Source organism: Mycteria americana, chromosome 6, assembly GCF_035582795.1.
Source record: "Mycteria americana isolate JAX WOST 10 ecotype Jacksonville Zoo and Gardens chromosome 6, USCA_MyAme_1.0, whole genome shotgun sequence".
Taxonomy (NCBI): Eukaryota; Metazoa; Chordata; class Aves; order Ciconiiformes; family Ciconiidae; genus Mycteria; species Mycteria americana.
This window is the reverse complement of record NC_134370.1, coordinates 34048483-34070075: the sequence shown is the minus strand read 5'-3', so window position 1 is coordinate 34070075 and position 21593 is coordinate 34048483. Positions and strand designations below refer to the sequence as shown.

Genomic DNA, 21593 nt, shown 5'->3' with positions numbered 1-21593 from the left:
TAATATAAAACAAGACAGGATGAAATACTTGCAACGGTGAGCTGAAGTGAAAGACATAAGCAAATCATTAGTGTTCTTCTCTTCCACAATTCTAAAGATCATTTATGAAGACTTTAAAATAGTTGCTCGCCTCCATTTAGTATTTTTCTGTGTACTAACAGTAAGGAATATTATATGTGAAAATCTTAGTCTCTGGCAAGAATGTAAAGCTAAAACCATAATAAGTATTTTTCTTTGCAACAAGAGAGCTTTTGAAGCTATGTACTAGATTTTAGCTCCTACCTGAAGCAGCATTATTGCTTGCCACAAAAAAATTTGGCTATTTTGAAGTTCAGCAAGGTTAGATGAAATTTTATGGAAGAAATAAATTTCTTAGTTGGCCATTCCATCATTCAAACCCTAGAAAAGTGATACAGTTTGCATTTTGAAGAGAGTGAATTTAAATCTCCAAACTTGCAGTTGGGCAGAGGAATAAAACCAACAATAAACATGCCTCTGAATTTTGTGTCCTATCAAAATATCACAGTTACAAGCACCTCTCTATTATGCTGGATACAAAAATATGAATTGTTTATTCTGTGCTCAGAACTCTCATAGTTTAAAAAAACCCCAAACAACTACGAAAGTCCAACCATTCAGGACACTAAGAATTACTGTGAAATTTGGATCTCTCAGTTGTCCTTCATGTGGGAGTCTACCTAGAAATTCAATTTTTCCCCATGTCTGAGACTTACAGGATAACATTTCAGAAATAGCAGTGATACTGTTCCATAATGCCAAAAAAGGGATTTGAAGAATGCATCCAGACACTGGATGATGCCACTTTATCCCTTCTGTTTGAAAGACAAATGTGTACATGATATGGCCATGAAAACTCCCATTTACAAACTCTAGAAACATCTTTCAGAATGCTCCAATAAATCCAGCATAATAATAAACTTCTGAAATAAATAAGAAAACATGAGACATGCTCAAATAACATGGAAAGCCAAAGATGCGAGTTGTTTACATAAAACAGAAATGACATCTTAGCTTGTGTGATGTAATGCTTTTATACAAGCTTGTTAGACTAAACAATTTTGATGATGTCAAGTGTTTGGAAGGCGATGAAATTGATTTATGGAACTGAAACTGGCCAAGACACCAATTCTGGTTCCGATCCTGGTACCCAATACTGTCTTCAAATATATGAAGTGAACACAGAAAAAACCTTTTAAAAGCACTTTAGTGAGATTGTATAGTTTAAGCCATCAATAGTTAGAAAACATTAGAATGAAGCATACTTGAATAGCCTTAAATTGGCCCCTTTGTTTGTTCAGATTATGATATAGTCTTTAACTGCATGATTACATACTATTTTTTCCACATAAGTTCTGACTCATTCAGCATACATAACGAATAGTGCGTACATAATGAACTATTTTTCTTGTAACAGCTATTCACTATTGTTCAATGTGTAGTCCCAGGACTTATTTGCTACACATTATTCATATTCTGCTCTGAAGACAAAATTATGAATTTCATCATGGGTTTTTACATGCGCCTCATGGGTTTTCCAGGCTACTACAGTGCCTAGCTGCTTAACAAACATTCATTAGTTTATTTTGAAAACATTTCTGTGAGGGAGGCAATAATACTGCTTCCATTTTACACATGGAAAACCGAGGCACAGAGAAGTTAAAAGAAGGTTACTAACTTTCAGTGCCTATTTTAGGTGGTGAACATCTCTTTTCTCAAAGCATTTAGCACTGTGCTTTGTATGTTCAAAGTCCTACTCTCACTGAAGTCAGCTGCAGCTGTTGACTTTCTGTATCTCTGAAGTCCTGACACCACAGTACCAGGATCAAGCACCCAGAAAAGGAAAAACACAACAAGTAACAAACCCCTTTGAAAAGTAGGTAGCTTTTGCTCAGTTCCGTGAAGAAAGTATGGAATAGGCTCCAGGTTAGAACTAAATTTCTCTCTCCATTCTTTCTTCCCCCACCTTGTTTATGACATGCCATTCAACATCCCCAGCATTCACTGCACAACATCAAACATCCCAACACCATGCCGGTTCTGCACAGAGGACTGAACTTTCACCATTTGCTAGCTTTGAGTGCTCAACTCGGTAACCTTAATAACCTATTGTATGTCTGCAATTTCTTAGGTTTTACAAAATGGCAACTAAAAAAAAAAAGATTCAAAATCTACTTGTGGCTTCATATCAGTTCTCATATGGGTAACCTGCAGTGCTGGTACATTTGGTGCACAGCAACAGGCACAGATGCTACCATCTGAGCTAACAGGCCAACCATCAGCTGTACCAGACTGCCATCCTTCACACAGATAAGCACTGAAAACAGATGTCGTGCTTTGCCAGTGGATTTTAGACCTCTTTGCTGGCAAATGAACAAGGAGAATTTGGTATCCTGGGGTTGTGTGTGGCTTTGGAAGATGGCACGTGCTGATATACACTGACCTTTCTCTGGCTGTCACACCAAAACATGGCCACTTCTGCCCTCTTCCTTGAACTTGTTCCTGTCCCACCCCTTCTTCTACTCCCCAGTCACACTTCAAAAGTCCTGTTCTTCATTCCTAAGAAGTCCTTTCGGTCCCAGTCTCTTTGCTCAGCAAGTCCTAGTTCCATTCCTTTACTCCTAACCTTTGTGGTCCAAACTGCCCAGTTCCCCCCTCCATATTCTTGTACTTTCTGTCTCTTCTTTGCAGACAAGTCTCCAGGCTTACTCTTCACAGGTTCCCAATTCTCATTCCATCCTCATTCATCCAATTAATCTCATCTGGGTGAATGCTCCCTCATCTTTTTTCCCAGTTTTACTTCCCTGGGTACCCTGCCTGAACTCAAATTACCTCCCTTGCTCCTTCGTCTTCTTTTCGTATTCTCATTCAGGGTCATTTTGCCCACTTCTGCCTTCCCATTTAATCTAATCCTCACAAACATTCCCAGCTTCTAGGTCTTTCCTGTTCTTCCGCCCTTGACCAGCCACTACCTCAGGCTCTATTACCACCAAGCCCATGTGCTTTCTGGACCAGTTTTCTTGCCCCTCTCCCCAGTCCATGTCTCCCAAGTTCCAACATCCTCGGTGAAGGTTTGTTGCTCTGCTTTTCTCCTTTCTCTGTTCTGATAGGTGTCTGTCTTCCGCTTTCCAGCTGTCTATGTCAACTGTAAGAGCACAGAAAGCAGATGGCAGCATCACTGCTCTCACCCTGGCAGGACCCCGGCAGCCGAAGTGCAGTATCTGTAGGGGGAGTGCTGCACAACCACAATATGGAGCTTCAGGAAATTCAGCTGCTAAAATCTAAGAGTGTTCTACCAAGTCTGTGAAAAGCACAGTTTTTCCAAAGGCTTATGATTTTCTGAAGTTAGATATATTTTCATAGAATTGGCCTGCTCATGACACAAAGGGCATCCATCTACTAAAGGCTTAATCCCTAGGTAAGGCTAACACAAATTTTATAAAAAGGTCACTAGAATTTTTAGCACAGATTAAACATTCTTTCCCGGCCTAAGTTTACACAAATATGGCTGCAATGTTCAAATATGGCAAAGGAAAATAACAAATGATACACTTTTTCCTATACACAAAGTGAGTTCAGCAGAGTTCTAAGCAACTACGTGTTAGACTGTGCAATAGACTAATACTAAGCCGTACTAGTAGACCCACCTAAAATAATAAGAAAAAATAATGCAAGATGCATTTGTAAATAACAGAGAATGCTGAAAATAAGAGCTGATAATTGGCTTTATAAAGTTGCCTTCACTTTAAACCAAATCTTACCAGCTGTTTTTATTTAAAAAAGAAAAAAACACCAAAATGCATACATTTGTTTTCTTTTATTTGACATTTGTAAGTATTCTAAATGGCCTTGATTCATTAAGAAAGATGACAATGCTTGCAAAAAAACACTGGAAAAAAACAGAAAAAATCTAAAAAGATATAAATTGTTGTGATATTATTAATTGCTCGCTCCAATTCCTGGATTTCTGGCTCCTGCATATACCTCCATAGGAGGTATAACCCAGTTTTCTAAATACAAAATGTTTCAATATTAATTCCCTCATCTTAGAAAACACACAAAATATTTTGTTATCTGCATAAATATTCCATTATTGCTTATGGTTATACTGCAGCATTGCCTGCAATTCCAAACTATGCGTGCTGCAGAATTTATCGTAGTTGGAGATGTAATGTTATCATTTCACTGGTTGCCTTTACAGTTACTACAGCTTAGAGAATAAGGACATTTTCAAAATATGAAAATCTAGCATATTTTTAATTCACTACGGGCAATATATTGATATTTATCACAAAACTTTGATTAACCTCAGTGATGCCAACATATCACCTTAAGAACTACATCTTTTACAACAAAGACACCCTAAAATAAATTGTAAGTATTTATAATATAAATGCATTAACTAAACCCATGTACACAATTAGGGATCTAAATGTGTTGCATATACATTTGCACGTTTACCTAGAAAGTTTAATGCCCTAACCTTTGCTTGCTTGTTTTTATGTTCCCATTAAAACAAGCTTTTTGATACATAAGTGCCACCTGTAGGAAATACTGAAGTATGCTCAGGTGCAGTCTTGTGCCAAATTAGGCACCGAGTTGCATATTTTACATGCCCAATATAGATGCCTCCTTCAGAAATTCAACCATGTATTGTAGGAAGCAATGACCCTGTATGATAGGGGCTTACTTGATGAAGATTAGTTTGTAAAGCCAGATCTACAGGAAAGTTGCTGTTTTCCAGAGAAGCCTATTCAAAAGGGAATTAAAATTAAAAATACTACATTTTTCCATTTGCTTCTCTGTATGACGCTATTCCATAGAAATTGAGCAGTCCTTAACTACAGTATGTTGAGCCAAATAGAGTCTGCAGTGATTAACATGGAGTACTTCACTACAATTATTTGGGGTAGACAAATATGAAGGAATGCATAATTTATCTATTTTCATTTCTCTCTAGTATTAATAAAAAGAAATATTCATGAAAAAGTGTTTTAACAAAAAAACAGTCTAGCCTCCACTACTATAAACATAGTTCAGTTTCTCTAGGCATTGAGTTAGGCATGAGTGGATGGAAGTGCATATTAGATCTTGATTCAAACATAAAAAAAAAAAATCAAAGAATTTCCAATGCAACTATAAAAATAATTACTGAAAAGACTTTTCAATGCCTTGTCAATTTCTTGAATATTTCAAGAAAAATAGCAAGCTTACAAAACCCCATCATTTAAAATATTAAGTCTGCCTAGGTCAAGAAGTGAAGTATTTCATCACAACTAATTTGTAAAACAATAACTGAGAAAGCTGGACTGCCTCTTTCTATAACCATCACCTGTAACAGTTATGCTCCAAAAATACACCCACAACAAAGAAACAGTTTCATCAATTCAGCTGTACCATTCACTGACACAGTATCTCCATTCCAGGGTATATGTACCAGGTAACATGTATTCCACACCCAAAGCACACTTTGCCTCAAAACATGAGAAGTTATTTTTGATAATTCAACGTCAAATGAGAAGATGAGCATAACCTGGTATATGAACACAAATTATGTGCCACTCTACAATAAAATATTTTTTCATTGTTTGACTATTGGTTTCTCTGTTCAGTTTTGCCAGTCGTAGCTGTGCATAAACGATACTACTCTCTTCTACCATAGTCAGCTCTCAGGGTTGTTTCAAGCACGTAAATTTGTTTGGGCTGTCCCTCATCACCTCCTTTCATTTACCTGGTTGCTTCCACCCAGATCATCTTTAATATCCACAGCTGCAACTCTAAAGCCAAACTTCATCTGTTTGGATGAAGTTGTGCCTTCGGATGAAGGCACATCCAACGGACCAGCTTCATCCAACGGACCAGCTGTGCCTTCCAGGGGAAGGACCGCCGCTGCCTGCCGGGCACCGCGCTCTCCCTGGGCGGTGCGGCCGCCCGGCTCGGCACAGCCCGGCCCGCCGCCGGCGCGGTGCTGTCCGCGGTGCTGAACCGCCGGCCCCGCCGCCTCCCGCTCCGTCTCCCCCCGGGCCCCATCTTGCGAGCCCCCAGTGTCGGTCCCCTCCCCGCATTATCGCTCGCACAAGCGACCGGCAACAAGTTTCTCCGCTAGCCCACGCCAGCCAGCAGATTCGTCTGTGTATTTTAAGCACAGGAACTGCCCTACAATACAAAGGAGTTTGGAGATCACGGATAATAAAAACCCCACCGGGGCCGCCACCCCGTCTCTAGAGCCGGACTCCCTGCAGCGCCTGCTCTAGTTTTCCTTAGTGCCTCTCCCAGAATAAACCCCGGCGTCCATTCCTGGCAGGGGCAGGGTTGTGCAGCAGGCTCGCCCAGGGGCAAACGCACTGCAACGCAAGGGATGGCTTAGGCGGGCTTCCCTCCCTTCCCTCCAGCAAGGTGCAACCTTCTCTTTTTTCTTTTGTTCTCGATGGCAGGAGAGTGGCGGCGGCGGGAGGGGTGGGGAACACTTGCACCCACAAATACATGGGGGATAACAAAGGACCATACGCCGCGGGGATTAATTTGCATTAGCATCCGTGAGGGCAGCAGCATCTTGAGTCTGCAGGGATTAGCCGCGTCGAGCCCGGACTTACCGTCCCTATCGCAGAGCTGAATCGCCTCCAGGCTCAGGTTCTTGATCACCTCCTCGCAGGGGCTAGTGGGGCTGCTCATGGTGGGCGCCAGGCGCGGAGCCTCCATCGCGCCCCTCGCCGCTCGCTGCTGTCGCGCCGCCGGGGGCTGGGGCCGGGGCCGGGGCCGGGGCCGGGGCTGGGGCTAGCCGGCTCCGCGGCGGGCGGGCGGTGCAGAGCCGCGCGGCAGCGCTTCCCGGCGCCGCCCGGCTCGGCTGGGCTCGGCGGAGGCGGGCGGGGAGCGGATTTGTCACTGCAGTGAGGCGGGGAGGGGGCAGCAGAGAGGCGCGCGCTGATCGCACCCCGGGCTCCGCGGTTAAAGGGGCCGCCGCCGCCGCCGCCGCGTCAAAACGGCGGCTCGGCCCGCTCCCCTCCCCCACCCCTCCTTATGTAACGGCGGCGGGGAGCGGCGCGGCGGCCCGCCGAGCTCCCCCTGCCCGCCGCCGGCCGCCTCGCCCGGCCCTTCCCCGGCCCCGCCAGCCGCCTGCCCTGCCCTGCCCTGCCCCTTCCCCGGCCTCGCCCGCCCCTTCCCCGCCGCCGCGCTGCCCCTCGCGGCCCGCAGCCCCCCGGGCACGCGCCGGCCCCTTCACGCGGCGCCCGTTAGTAACGACCGGCGGGAGGCGCCCCCGAGGGCGCGCGGCGGGCGGGGCCCTCGGCCGGGCCCGGGCCTCTGGCGGGGCGCGCACAGCCCTGCCCCGGGCCGGGGCTGCACAGGGCGGCCCGGGGACCCCGCGGGTTAAAACCCGCCGGTGCGGGCGCCGCTGGTGCCGTCCCCGCGAACAGCCGGCCTGGGCTTCACCCGGGCGACTTCGGGCGCAGCCACCGCGCCTGTCCTGCTGGGCGCCGCGTTGCGTTTGGCTTGGAGGTGGGCCCCCAACCCGGGGGAGTCGCATCAGCGCAAAAACGCCAGCAGCCCACCGTTATTGATTTCCCTTCCCTAGGCACACAGTACACCACAACCACTGCACATAAATCACACTAAACTGCAAGGGCTGCGTGCGTTCGCTTTGGTCCTTCAATTATGCAAGAATTTGAAGAAAGAAATATTACCCGTTGTTACATTGGTAAGAAAAGCTGGCAGAAGGTTAGAGATGGCAGGGCAGGGCACAGGAACGAGTCGTTCCTGGCTGTCTGCCCTGCACGCGTCCCTCTTGCTCTTTTTGTGGGAAGGAGAAATAACGCGCAGTGTACCAGTGCTATTTCCACCAAGCTTTTGCGAAGAGTAAGATTTTTTTTTTTTTTAATCGGGGAGAAACAATTCCATCTGAGTTAACAGTTTCAGGAACAAGAATGGGGCCAGAAAAGGAGAAAATTTAAATAAAGAGCAATAGGAGAATAAATTAAAACTTGTGCAGCACTGCACCACGTGTGGGTGTGACAGCTGGGCTCCCTCCTCACCACAGGTCCCTCTGCAGGGTGGAGGAAGGAGCAGCCTCTGGGCCTCGGGGGCTGCGGGAGCGCAGCGCTTTCTCCAGTTTACACATCGACTTTGGGACCAAGCTCGTCGTGCTCAGATGGGATCACCAGTCTACAGATAAAGTGGTTTCAGCCCATTTCCTACCACGCATCACAAGCAGCATTGCCGGCACCTCTTTGTTGTTTCACTAAATCGAAATTGGCAACATTTGGCCGTCCGTTTTGAGACACCAGCGCCGGCTGCTTTGAGAAACACCAGTTCATTACACGTTGGCCCCCAACAAAGCTTGAAGTAGTGATGTATCGTGGTCAGCATTGCATGCCAGCAAGTCTGGACTACTCCTAAAGCTCCCATTTCCCATTTTGGAGCCCCAAGAGCCACCCAGTCTACTACCATGTCCTCGCTGATCTGGCATGGTAGCAAGCTCCACGCACAGCCAGATGTTTGTCACTCAGGGGTGGCTGCCCGCTGGATTTTGGGATTATTCCATTCCTTATTATGGTTTCTAGGGACACTAATCTGAGGAAATGAGCTCTGGCGTTACCTTTCACAAGGCCACTGCCAAGTGCTGCTGCCTGGGAGAAAGGAACAGGTTTTGGTAGCCCTGACTCCTACAGCACCCTCAAAGATCTGTAGGGCAGTATGGGGAGAAAGTGCAACGCTGAGCACCCTTCCTGCACCGTCTCCTTTTCGCCCCCTCCTTTCCTCGCTCGTCTTCTATTTTTTCCTGCTCTTTGTCTCTCTGCTGTTTTTTCACCACAAAGGAAAACGTGTGCAGAGGGGTCAGGCAGAGGAGAAATGGAATGAGTGGGAAGGAAACCTAAAGGAAGAGAAAATGAAAAGGAAGCAATAACAAACAGGGAGGGAGAGTGTGAGTCAATGGGGAGGTGGGAAGGGAGAGGAGTATATGAATGAATGCACAGACAGAATGAGGACAAATGTAGAATCTGAGAGGGAAAAAATGAAAGTGGGTGAGACTGCATTCATCAGGTTTTAATTTTGGCTCTGACAAGCATTCATTTCTTTCACAGAAGCAAAACCTTTCTCCTCGATATTGCAACCATTCTTAGCACACAATCATCTCCCACGTAAGGCTGGAAAATTTCTTTCTCTGAAGACGGTGTATTTAGTCTCTTGGCCTTATGTTCCACATTCATTCCTTTCCACAATGTGGCAGACGCTTCAGCAGCTCAGGCAATCTTGTTACTTCTGTGCTACAACATTGTATAAAGTCCATTTGAAGCAGACCCTGTTCTTGAATACTGAGAGAATTCCCATTTTATTCTCTCTGCCTCTATTTTATACACCTTTCTCTCCTCTACTTTTTATTCTATGCAACTGAAATCAGGTTTTTAAGAACGGATGGATTTTGCATAGCTCTTTGAAAGCAGACAGCTTTGGGGGTGGTTCCCATTCCTCCAAGGCCTCTCATTTCTCAGCTGCCTTTTAGCAATAACCCCTGGCTGAGCTATATCTATTTATCTCCCCACACCATTACGCTTTTTTTTTGGAAGAAAAGACTGTCTACAAATACTGCCAGACTTCGGTGGAAGAGTAGAGCAGAGAAACCTTTTCCTCAGCTCCGCTTTTCTGAAGCGTGAAACAAGCTGGACCTGCCTGAGACAGCATTTTGCAGAGTCACACTTCAGACTTCATGCTTCCTTCAGCCAATCGCTATTCCCATCACCTGGGCTGGGTCTCAACATTTTTAAAGCTCAAATTACTCCCAGATGTGATTCTGTCGTGCAATCATTCTGCGGTGAATTTAGTCCTAGGTATTTCAGTCTCAAAGCACACAATACTCTCTTGGTGTTTTTCTTACCTGAAAGAACTGTACTCTGCTTGTCTTAACAAGGAATAGCATTGTCTGAGGCCCGAGTTAGGTTTGTGCTAAAGGATGACAGAGTCTTACCATATAATCAGAAAGTTTATTCTGTGATGGATTATCCCTGACAGTGTTTAACAAAAAAAGTCACGTACCACAAATATGGGTCAACATTATGTAATGGGAAATCTGCCAATGGCAGCACAACGTTAGAGACAACAGTGTCATGTGTTTAGAACTGCAAAAGCTTGCAAAGAATTTACCACAACAGCAGCCTTTAGCACTTTCAACATTAAATAGAGTGTTACCAATTTCTGGAGTTCAACAAGAGCGGGTACTACTGCAACCTCACATAAGAAGAGAGAAGCAGCATTTTCTAGCATGATACATGTACCAGGAAACATGAGCTGTGACACACACCCTCTTGCGTGGCTAGGTTCAACAGTGCCTTAGCCTGGCATTCACAGCCCCCCCAGGTAGATCACCAAGGTCTTGCTGCAGGGCTACCACTCTACAGCAGACAGGCAGAGAGGCAGGCAGCCAGCCAGAGGTGTGTAGCTTCTTTCCTAAAAGCCACAACCTCATTCAAGCCATAAAAGCGAGAGAAAAAGGTGCTGTGTGCTCCTCTCCTCCCCACAAATAAACCCACACACCATTACAGAGTTCTGTCCCGCCTGTGCTGCGCTCCATTTTGGGAAAACTGTTCTGCAACAGCAGCAGAATACAGCACAGAGCTGTAAGGCAACCCCGTTCTTCCTATTTGAAAACAGTTTTGTATTTTGCAGTAGCAGGTTTTTATTTGCAAGTTATAAAAGAAATCTCCTTTCTCAGACTTCAGCAAGACTCAGAGTTCCAGCTCTTCCTTCCCAGTTGGGAATAAAAAAGACTTGTGTTATTGCTCAGTGGACTGTGCAAGCAGAAGGCAGAAAGGCTACAGACATAGTTTTCAGGAAAGAAAAACAAGGGAGGAAATAAAGACAGCCTTTTTTTTTTTTCTATTGATATGTCACTTTTGAGGAGAAAAGCAAAATATTAAAGGACAGATAAACAGAAGGGTCAAAAACAGTATCCAGCATTTTGGGTCAGTCCTAAAAGGAGCATTGACTAAGCTTAGCAACTAACTCCTGAAGTTTCATGGAAAAAAATGCTTTGCAATTTCACAGTCATTCTTTGCCTTTAGTGGACATGTCAGTGTTTCAAGCGTGCAAAGGCACATGCTTGCAAAGGATTGTGTACAAGATATTCTTGAAATACCATAGGACTGAAGTGAAATCCACACACTGGTGACAGAAAGACAAAAAAAACCAATTTAAGACCCTAAGTGAAAGCCATGACTATGTACAGTTAACGTGCAGTGCGACACAGCTTCTTTGCTACACAGAGACACTGATGTATGATAATTTAAAGCACTAGGCACGGTATCTCACTGAGAACCTCTTTGTTTTTTCTCAGATAGCAAAGCAAGAGCCTCCTCAAATGCTCTAATGAGGAGGATGATAGCACAGGTCCCCCTTTTTTCTCTAGGAAAATCCAAGGCAGAGCAGCAGTGCTTAGTCTTAGCTCTGGAGTGAGTCTCTCCCTCTTTCTCCCACTCTCTGCAAAGGTAACAACTGCAGCCAGGCACCCTGACACCAAGTCCAGCACTGAGGCTGCAGCTCTCTTGGAAAGGGGTCTGTCTGCTGTTTTCTGCTTTGGTGTCGCTCGTGATGCTGGGAAGCCCTCACTATTTCGGGGAGCTCTCCAGTGAGATGTATGCGGTAGTTCATACGTCTCAAAATGTCTCGATTTCAGCAATTGCATTCAGTTCATGCATTCAGGCTTTTCTTGCAAGGCCATAAAGCATACTTTAAAACGTCAAAGACACAATTCTGAGGTAATCTTCTGACTTCTGGTGCCAGGGGAACTACTCATGAATCTGTAGTTTTTTGTATAGTATGATGTGAAAATGGCTTCTGTATGGGGAAAAGCTAGTCTACTACTCAGATAAAAAGACAATCAGTCTGTGAAAGAGGCAGCCAAGGGGATACGTGATAGAGATTCACTAAAGCACGAGTAGCACAAACAGGATAGCCAAAGTCTGACTGTTTGCCAAGTCTCCCAGTACAAGAGTTAGAGGGTGTTAAATGGAGTTAATAGCAACCAGCTTCAAAACAAGCAGAAGGAGGTGGTACTTCATACAAGTGGTGTTAGACTTGTAAGGCCAAAGGATAGTGTCGATGCTAAAAGCTTGCATTGGTTCAAGGAGAGGCTGGAAAAGTTCACGGAAAAGAAATCCTTTAGAGTTACTAAACCCACAAGTGATTCAGAGTCCCTAATCAGAAAATTATTAGAGTCTGGGGAAGAGTTGCTGAAGACTGTTACATGTGCTTGTCCTGCTCTTCATCTTCTGTACACATCCGTTTTCAGCCACTGCTAAAGAGGCTGTACTGGGCTAGGCAGGTCTGTGGTCTGACGCAGCACAATGAAGGAGATGCCCTGGTATCTAAGCCTTCATTCCTTACCACCCACCACCACCACAACGCTGTCCATCCATAATGAACACTTCAGAGTATGGAGCCCTCCAACTGTATCATCTGGGTGTGCAACTCCCAACCTATTCTGAACAACGTAAACAATTACAAGGAAACATTCCTCTTAGATAAACAGAAAGATATTAAGCAAATTATAATTTTATTAATGCTATTTATGCTGCTGCTTTCTGAATTTCAGTTTTGTGATCAGCTGTATAAAGCCTGAATAAGCATTTAAGAAAGACAAATTCTTTCATAGACAAAAATAATGTATTTGTAGCTTCATAAAATTTATTTCTTGCCTAATGGGCACAAAGTGCTATTAATGCATAGTGTTATAATTTATTTATTTGCTTTTCTTTTAAGTTTAGCCTCACTTTATTAGATCCATAGTATCCTTAGAGAACAACTAGAACCTTCTGTATTTCCTCTCTCCTCTGTGCTGTTAATCATTCTTCCTACTTTAGTATCATTTTCACATTTAATTAGTGCTTTATCCTCCAGATAACGGACCATATCTTGACCTTTAAAGGATACTACCAGCTGCTTATCCTTGACAATGCTGACTGCTATTCAGATGTACTTTCTGTCCACAGTTCAGTGGCCAGCCTGTGATACCTTTAAGTGAATTTTAGCCCAAGCTGACTTGTTTCGGTAATTCCCTTAAGATATTATGTGGCAGAGCATCAAATGCCTTTGTAAAGTCTTGATGCTATTCTGTACTCTACTGATCTTCTGGCTTCATCTTAAAAAGAAGTGGAGGGATAAACATTCTAATTTGTCTGGCTTAGTTTACTGTAGTACACCTGTGTCATATCTGAGTCTCATTCTACTATTCATCTCCATATGAATACATTTTCCCCTTCTGCTTTAATATTTATAGTATTTATTTCAATTTGGAGCCGTGCCCATAAGACAATAGTTTCCATAGTTACTCTTAATTCAATTTTTAAACACTTGTGACATGCTGACACTTTATTAGTCTCCTGATACTTCCTCAATTCTCTGTGGGGTTTTTTAGCAACTAGTTGTTCCATCAGTTTTATAAATACCCAAAGGGACACCTCAGATGCATTTGTTCAAGTGATGATATTTCGTTATGTATTTCTTAGTTACTTTTGCCGAGCAGTTCACAATTACATCAATGATTTCTTAACCAAGCCATTATTCAAAGCTTAATCCCCTTCCCAATAAACTTCACGGCAAAAGTCCAATTAGTTTTAGTGGGAATAAGAACTGGTCTCAAAATTTATCTCCTTATTACAAATTAATTATAATTAATATTTTCTTGCTCAAGTAATTTTGCGTTATTGTGCCTTCAGGTCTTATAACACAGTCTCTTCATATTATCTTTAACCTCTTGGCAACTGTTTCAGAGTATCCTCATGCTGTCCCTGTTTTTCTCATGTGCACTAAACTTGGAATACAAAAGCCTGTTTTGGTGGCTCTCCAGTTTTCTGTTTCCAGTGCAGTTCATATTTTACTTTTACTTGCTTAAGGAGCCCACAGTGACCCGTTCTCTCTTCAGTGTTTCCCATTTTCATTGGAACAAAACCCATTTCTGCTGGCTTTCCATGACAGTATCTTCTCGAGTCTTTCCTACTGCCCTTCCCCTTTCCACAAAGGCTTTTCTTAAACTCTCTCGACTGATCCTGTGAATTAGATTTTCCTCATAATACTATATCCTTTCATTGAATGATGTCAAAACTCTTCAAAGACAGCCAAGAAGGAGGTACAGGTCAGTAATATATAAAGTTAGTAAAGAAAGTCTAAGTGACTAGTTCCTCAATGTCATCTACTGAGCTAGTTTTCTTGTAACTATAGAGCTTTAAGCTTTTTGTATAAGCACAGAAGATGGTCATTCTAGGTCAATGTTGCTGCCTGCCAGCTTTTGTACCGTCAAGATCTGCTATGACTGAGGTGATGTGGCAAGACAGGAAAGACACCATTGTCTTATACCCCAGTGCTACCACGAACACAGCTAATTAACTGCTAAGGAAACAGAAGGAAAATTATGTTAAATGAATGAGAGGAGGAACACCCAGACATTCCCTCTCCTTGGCGCAGAGCCTGGATGTGTAGTGAGACTAGTCTTAAATTTCACTCACTTGACTCATAGTCAGTTACTACAAGCTCTTATACCGTCTTTCAGATCTATGGTTATTTAAATATGTGATCCACAATTAGAATTTCACAAGGAAATACATCAGGATCAGCAATTAAGAGCTGTGTTTTACATGTTTTTGCTCTGGTAGGAACGTATGCCCACTTAGCACCCATGTACAGGCAGATTAGATAGAGAGTACAGGAACAGACAATAAAGTGACTGTTAGTTTATAGCACTGTTTTGTTAATAACATCCACAAGCATTTTAATTAAACCATGTTCTGCTCTGAATGATGTCCTATCACCGTTACTTGTGTTCTGCATATATCGCAGCCCTGCAGTGTGTTAGTTATTGATATTACAGCAATCCTTACAGATTTCCAGTTGCTGTACCTATGCAATGCCCCGGAGTGCTTAAAGTCAGTGGAGGAATTGTGGCATTCTGTGAGCCTTGAAAATCATAGAACTGCCTCCAAAATCTGTTAGTGACTGATTCACTGCTCCTGGTTCTTAAACCAAGCTGCACAGGAGGAGAATAGTTGCAAAGGCCACCTTTAGCTTAAGGAGCTTTTTTACCGTAGGATCTTTCCACAGCCAGTGGGGAGTGGTAAAATCCTCAGCAGAGCGTCTCAATGGGAGCTCATTGTAGGTGCTCTGAGTTGCCCCAGAGGAAATGCTTTCTCTTGATTCTACAGGAAGCTGGGGGAGAAAAGCATCCTGAGGCTAAATCTAGTCTTTGTGAATGCCCCCTAAATTATTCTTAGATGTGTTTGCAACAGCCATCTCTGATGATCTGCGGTATAATCTGGAATGAGAAATGAGACCAGCAAACAAATATGGCAAAACTCTCTCTCCTAGGCTAACACTAGCCCCTCACCTCCTTGTCCAAAGTTCGGGGGGCTTAATCTGCACTCCATGCTCGCAGGGGCAGTGCTGGCTGCAAAGCGGAACAAGTAGTCATTTATCCAGGCACAGCTGTTGCCTAATGACAGAGGTCTGACAGTGGCTCCTGTGTGATGGAACGCGGGTCTGTTTTCAGACTTGTCTAATCACTGCTTATCTGTGACCTGCTGAACTCGCATCAAAAGCCCGTCATCTGTAAATTCCTTTTCTCTAATTTCCTCTTTTTCTTCCATGCTAACTGCTAACCTGATATCTTACATGAGCTTTTTTTACCCAATTTACTGGAGTTATTTCTCTATTTTTTCCTTTTAATACCAGTATTTTTCTTCTTCTTAATTCTCTCTGTTCTTATTTTTCTCCATTTTTAGTCTAACCTCATCTACTCCCATCCATTTCAATGCCACCTTCCGACTAATATGTCTCCACATAAATTCAATTTAGCCACTGACAGTACTTTTTTAGGTTTGACTACATGACATCCACCTGGTCATTTCTGGGGCGGGGAGGGGAAATGAGGTAGAGAATAGCAAAAAAGGAATAAATTGCTTTCAGTGTTGAAGCAGCTGGTTTTATTTAGTGAAATGAAACTTTCTGGTGTCTTGTCGTTAGCATAACTATTTACAGTAGCTGCCACTAGACAAGAAAGCTGTCTTCATGGATTTTATCAGTCTCATAACATATTCCTTGTCATGCTGTGGAAATATGAATTTGTGCATATAAGTGACAGAAAAGTTCTACAATAGCAGATCCAGCAGAGCAACAAAAGTAATGGTGTAAGGTGGAGCTATACAGAGTTTTGTACTTTAAATGCTAGTCATCTAGATTAGTCCTACTATTTTGCATGGGCAATAGCTACACTGCTACAGTTTATTTCCTTAAATTTTTGGAACAGTCACTACCCTTTTAAACATATTTTATAGCTGTAGCTCCATCAAATCAATTTAGAGGCTGCACCAGGCTAATTATACACATGTCTACAGTGATATAGCTAATGTCATACAAAAACTGAGCACAAAACCCTCTTAATTTCTGCGTACCACTAAACAGCTCCTGCCCTGGAATGAATTAGCCCTGGTATTAAGACAGTACTGAAACCTGTGTGTATTTTTGGAGCAGAGCCAAATGCTCATTTATAGTAAAAACTCTAGAAACTTATTACTACATGTGTGTTTACATTCATAAAATTTATTCAAGCAAAGTTATTCAGAAAAGGCAGACATTTCCATCACAGAGGAGAGATGGAAAACTGAAATTCTTTAGCACCCACCAAGGCCTATTCACATTTGCCTATTAGTGCAATAGAAACGAGTGCCAGTGGCACTAAATTACATACAAATCCTCCATTCTCTGCGGAGAGTTTGAGGCCTAAGCAAAAATGCTCTGTGACCACTTTTTTATCATCTACCCTGTGGTTTTGTTCTTTCTTGAAGTTGAGTAATATATCGCTATAAACGAAGGGGAGCAAATGAAGTATAAATCAAGCTAAGTCTGAGGGTTAATGAGATTAGCAGCTATCAGACCCGTAGGCTATCTATAGCCTGACCACTAAGTCTTACGCCCTCAGGAGTTAATAACAGGGCTACCACAAACACCAGAAATGCACGTGACTGGCCTCTGCCTGACTTGCAAGCAAAGCTTCCAGCTTCCAGCACAGGAGCAGTGCTGTTGATAAAAACATGACAGCAAATAATTCAGGGAGAAAACACAGGAAGGTGCTCCAAAATGTTTTCAGGGCTTCTTCCCATGCTTAGGGGGGATGAGGTATGCTTACGGACAAATGAGACACACATTGGGAAGCCCAGCTGTGAAAGCAGAGGTCGGTCCACTCACTCCTCTCACCAGGTAGTTCAAAACTACCTTCTTAATTAAAACTTGCAAAAAATCATCTAAAAAAAGTATGCAATGAACATGATGGCTAATGTGGGGAAAGCCAAGCCATCTGGGTCTTGGTTTTATTTTGGTGCACAGTGCTTCAGCATGTGAAACCGTGCCATCTAGGACTTACGAGAACAGTTGTTATCAGCAAGCATTATTACATAGCAGACAGTTTGGGCAAAGACGCTCACTCCCAGTGTGCGGCTGTTTGGTTGCAGAAGGCAAATGCCTGGGAGGTGCCAGGAGCGTCAATACAGAAATAGGAGCAAGCAGTGGGATTAGACTGCAGTTGGTTTGGGATTTTCAGCACTCATTGAAATGACTGCCTGACAGCACTGTCTAAATGGAAATATTATGCAGGCTTTATGCAAACTGTGAATTCATCTTGGAGTAAAACCTCCTTCCTGTAACTTGCTGGGAAAAACACATTATGGACAAATATATTCAGATTGAAATAGATCATGCAACCAGTTTTAGAGAGAATGTATGGTCTTATCCCTATTTTCTCATTTTGGATTTCTCCACCCTCTCTAGGGATGGTGGTCTGAACTCCTTATACTGTCAAACTCTCACTGACCTCAACAGAAAATTGCTCGTCTCAAAACACAGCTGAGCAGAGCAGCCAGCTGCCTCTCCTTCAGCCAGTTGTTCCCAAACCGAGGTTGCAATCCCGTGTGCAGCTGCAAGGCAGGCAATTGAGAGCAGGGTCAGTTCTCCAACCTATTATGTGGTGGTTCCACAGGCTGTGGGAGCAAAAGCTTTGCTACAACAATGATCGTGGGTATCTTCTTTCATTGCTTTTAAATTGTTTTCTCCTCTTACTCCCCCTCAACTAGCCATGGAGTCTTATTACTGCTTGATCCATCTGAACCCTAAGGCAGAGTTTTCAGCACTGGGCACACTCCTGCCGAGAGAGTTTTGTATGAATTATAAAGTCAGGGCATTCAAATAGTACATCAATTCCCTTCCCGCAGGCTGTCTTCATGAACACTTATTCATCTTGAAATGATGGTACGCTAAGAAGTCACTTAAGCTCTTAAGCTTCCCTGGTCTCATGTCACAACTTCAAGAACAACCAAAAAGGAGAAGGAGAATGCTCGGAAAAGCATAAAAACAAAAACTGTAGTCAGAAACGTTTCTGTTGCTGCAACTGCTGTTAAATAAAGAGATCACTCCCTGCACAGATAAAGCATAACGGTATATTCTGCTATATAGTTCATAACAAACTTTGATTCAGTCCAACATTTTTGTCACCAAATGGTTATTGCTGTAGTGTCCTCCTTGTTTTAGGAAAGTAGAGAGATAGGAAGCTCCTCTGCATGCACCCTTCTAGAGACTGTAAAGGAGGAGAAGCAAATAGCAAAGAGATATCCAGCCCTCTTCCATTGTGGGAGGACTGTTGGCTATTTCTGACAAACAGAATATTGTTCTGACAGAGACATGTCTTAAAAATTATTATAAACGCTACCAATACGTTTAGCAGTATTGGTAGCCTTTGCAAAGCACTCTTGTATTTCAAAGATAACATTACCACATGAACACTAGCTGTGCACTTCCAAAAAGGCTAAGCAACACATTTCTTACAGCCTTAAATCATGTCTTCCAGGCCTGCTGGAGATCAGAGGGGTTTGCACAGGAGAGCAGCTAAGTGCAAGTCACTTGTAATGTTCTACCTGCTAACTAAAGAGCAGACAAACACTGGCAGGCTGGGCTGGAGCTGCGGGCACACAACGCTTGCTATGCCTCATTTCAGAAGTATAGCGTTGCTTCCCTTTCTCTCATGCCCTCTGCCACATGCCAGCAAGCAAACAGGAGCGTGGGAGCAGCTGACCGCTTCTGATGCCAAGGCACTGTATGCGGTGGACTGTAACAGCCTGTGCTCGCCAGCACTTCTCAAAGAAAAGGAGGAGGCAGTGTTCCTCTCAAACCTTGCGTGAGGGCTGGGGAAGGAAGGGGAAAGGAAGCCGCTCTCCGTACTCTTTATCCTCTCGTGGGAGCTCAGCAGAGGAAGCCACATTTGGGCAACCGTATCAATATGAGACTGTGGCAGGTTGTCCCCTTCCACACAACACAGTAATTGCAGGAGCGCTGTCAGAGCCATGACGCCAGCTCTCGATGCCGAGTTCACATGGTTTGGGAAGTGGGCAGGACGGAGGCGCAGGCACCCCTCTGCACTCTGATGCTGTTTCTTCCCTTCCCGGCACACAGTGCGGTGGCTGAGACAGCCAAAGAAGCACACAAACGGCAGAGGGGCTCTCAAAACCTCTTTGCCCTTCTCCTCCCCAAAGTGCTTTCTCCTGCTCGCTCTCTTTGCTTACCAGTGGTTTCTGGGGAAAAAAAGAAAAAGGAAGAACAACAAGGGGCAAACATAACTTGCCGTTTCCAGAGATGACACAGCACTGCTGCAGGGATCAGCAGGCATATGCTGGTCATGCTCCTCTCCACGAGGACAGATCAAGGAGACCCAGAGAAACCATAAGTCTTAGGGGTGAGGAGACTTCAGCTTGACATGTCCACCCCAACTGAGTACCCCCTCCCCACGCTGCCCTACCTCTGGGTCTGCAGGATCCCCAGGCGGCAGGAGGCTTGTGGAGAGAATGGACTCCACACATTTCCATCGTTCAGAGGCAGTTTATCAATTGTTTGAGGACCTGTCCAGGTCAAGTTTGATTCTATTTTCAGAGCTGCGTAATGACTGTTGATGACATCTGCCCATGATTGGCAGCAAGCATTGATGAGTATTGTAAACAACTGGTTTCCAAATGTACAGCCATGTGTTTCTCTTCTGCTCCAGGCGGCTGATAAAGATCCGTTGATGGTAGTTGCTGTTTAATATGGTAAATGATTTTGGAGATTACAGTCTTCTCTTATGTAATTGCCTTACGTAAGGACTGAGAAAGAAAACATGTAAAGAGCAGAATTTGAATGGCAAAACATCGGGGGATCTGGAGCTCAACACAGGTATTGCCATCTTTAAAGTCTTTTCTGAATATCTAAAGCTAATAAAAAGCCAACAGAAATAAAATTCACCCTCTTTTAAGTATACATAAGAAACTCACATAAGAGTTGCACCTCACCACAGAATCCTGCGTGATAATCCACTACCTGGTATTTGGCTAACCAGATGTTCAGGGAATGAAATGGGAAGTAATTAAGCAAGCAAGTTTTAATCCTAAGTATAACCAAAACAAAACTGAACAAAAAGCTCCAAAACTTGGCACCTAGAGATTGCAAATGGGTTGTTCCTGGGTAGGTTCAGGTTGGAGAAAACCAAGTTGTTCTTCCTAACCAGCTACCACGTGGTGACACACGATGTCTGACATTTTTTGCATGCTGATTTATGAAACCGTGCCATGCTACTCCATTCGCAGTCTCCCCATGCGCTGTGTCAGCAGCTCCTGCTGTAAGCATATTGCTTGTTGCTCCTAAGGAAGAGTGCATTCATTCATTATTGCTCATTCCTCGTAACTCATGCTCACAGTAGAGAAAGACAGAGGGAATGACTTAAAATGTTTAAATTCTTGATGGCAGAGAGAGGAGAATGTAAATCAAAAGATAAAAGAGAAGGGAAAAGAAGCAAGAGTAGCAGAATGGATGGAAAATACGGAGAGGCTCTTTTGCCCTTTTCATTCATGTTTATTACTGTCCGCTCTGTTCCTCTCTTTATCTTCCTTTGCTATATCTTGTGTCATACTGCAAGCTTTAAGGACATTGTGCTCAGATAAAATGGCAAAAAGCCAACATATGCAAGACCTGAACATACCAGAGGGATTAACAATGTTCATGGGTGGAGGCTGTTTGTAGGAATGTGAGAATACCTCAACAAGTTTCATACCTACAGAAAAAAGGTCAAAATCAGAAGAAGGTCTGTATTGTCTTTATTTCTGAGCATGAGGTATAGAAGGCTCACAGATTTACAAAACTCAGTAAGTGATGGAGGTTTTTCACTGCTTTTAGATGAGATTTGAATTGGTTCTTAAGAGAGCTGAGAAAATACTGGAAAAAAATCACCAGCATTTGCTCAAACTTTTTATGAATTCAGTTCAACTGTGTTCAGTTCCTTCTATGTTTGTCCTTCATATACATTCTAATGAACGAATTTGCTGGTGATGAGACTCACAGAAACTGAAATGATTATGCAAATTATTCAGTGAAGAATTTGGAATAATGCGTTGGTAAAGACTGGATTCTTACAGATAGAAGCAACTAAGGAAATGTCACCTCTGCCCCATTGCTACACTAGTTATAAACCAAAGGGCTTATATCTGGGTTTTTTTTCTATTCAAAAAGCTGTAATTCTGAAATTAGTT

The 21593-nt window shown here is 43.5% G+C and overlaps 1 protein-coding gene across 1 annotated transcript in view; it reads right to left on the bottom strand.

Moving 5' to 3' along the window:
- Positions 1-7136, bottom strand: part of PHYHIPL (phytanoyl-CoA 2-hydroxylase interacting protein like) — a 40766-nt gene extending 33630 nt beyond the window's left edge. Inside the window, exon 1 of the mRNA XM_075505275.1 lies at positions 6612-7136. Coding sequence (XP_075361390.1) covers positions 6612-6717 — 106 coding nt within the window. The 5' untranslated portion in view covers positions 6718-7136. The remainder of the gene's footprint in view (positions 1-6611) is intronic.
- Positions 7137-21593: the final 14457 nt, after the last annotated feature.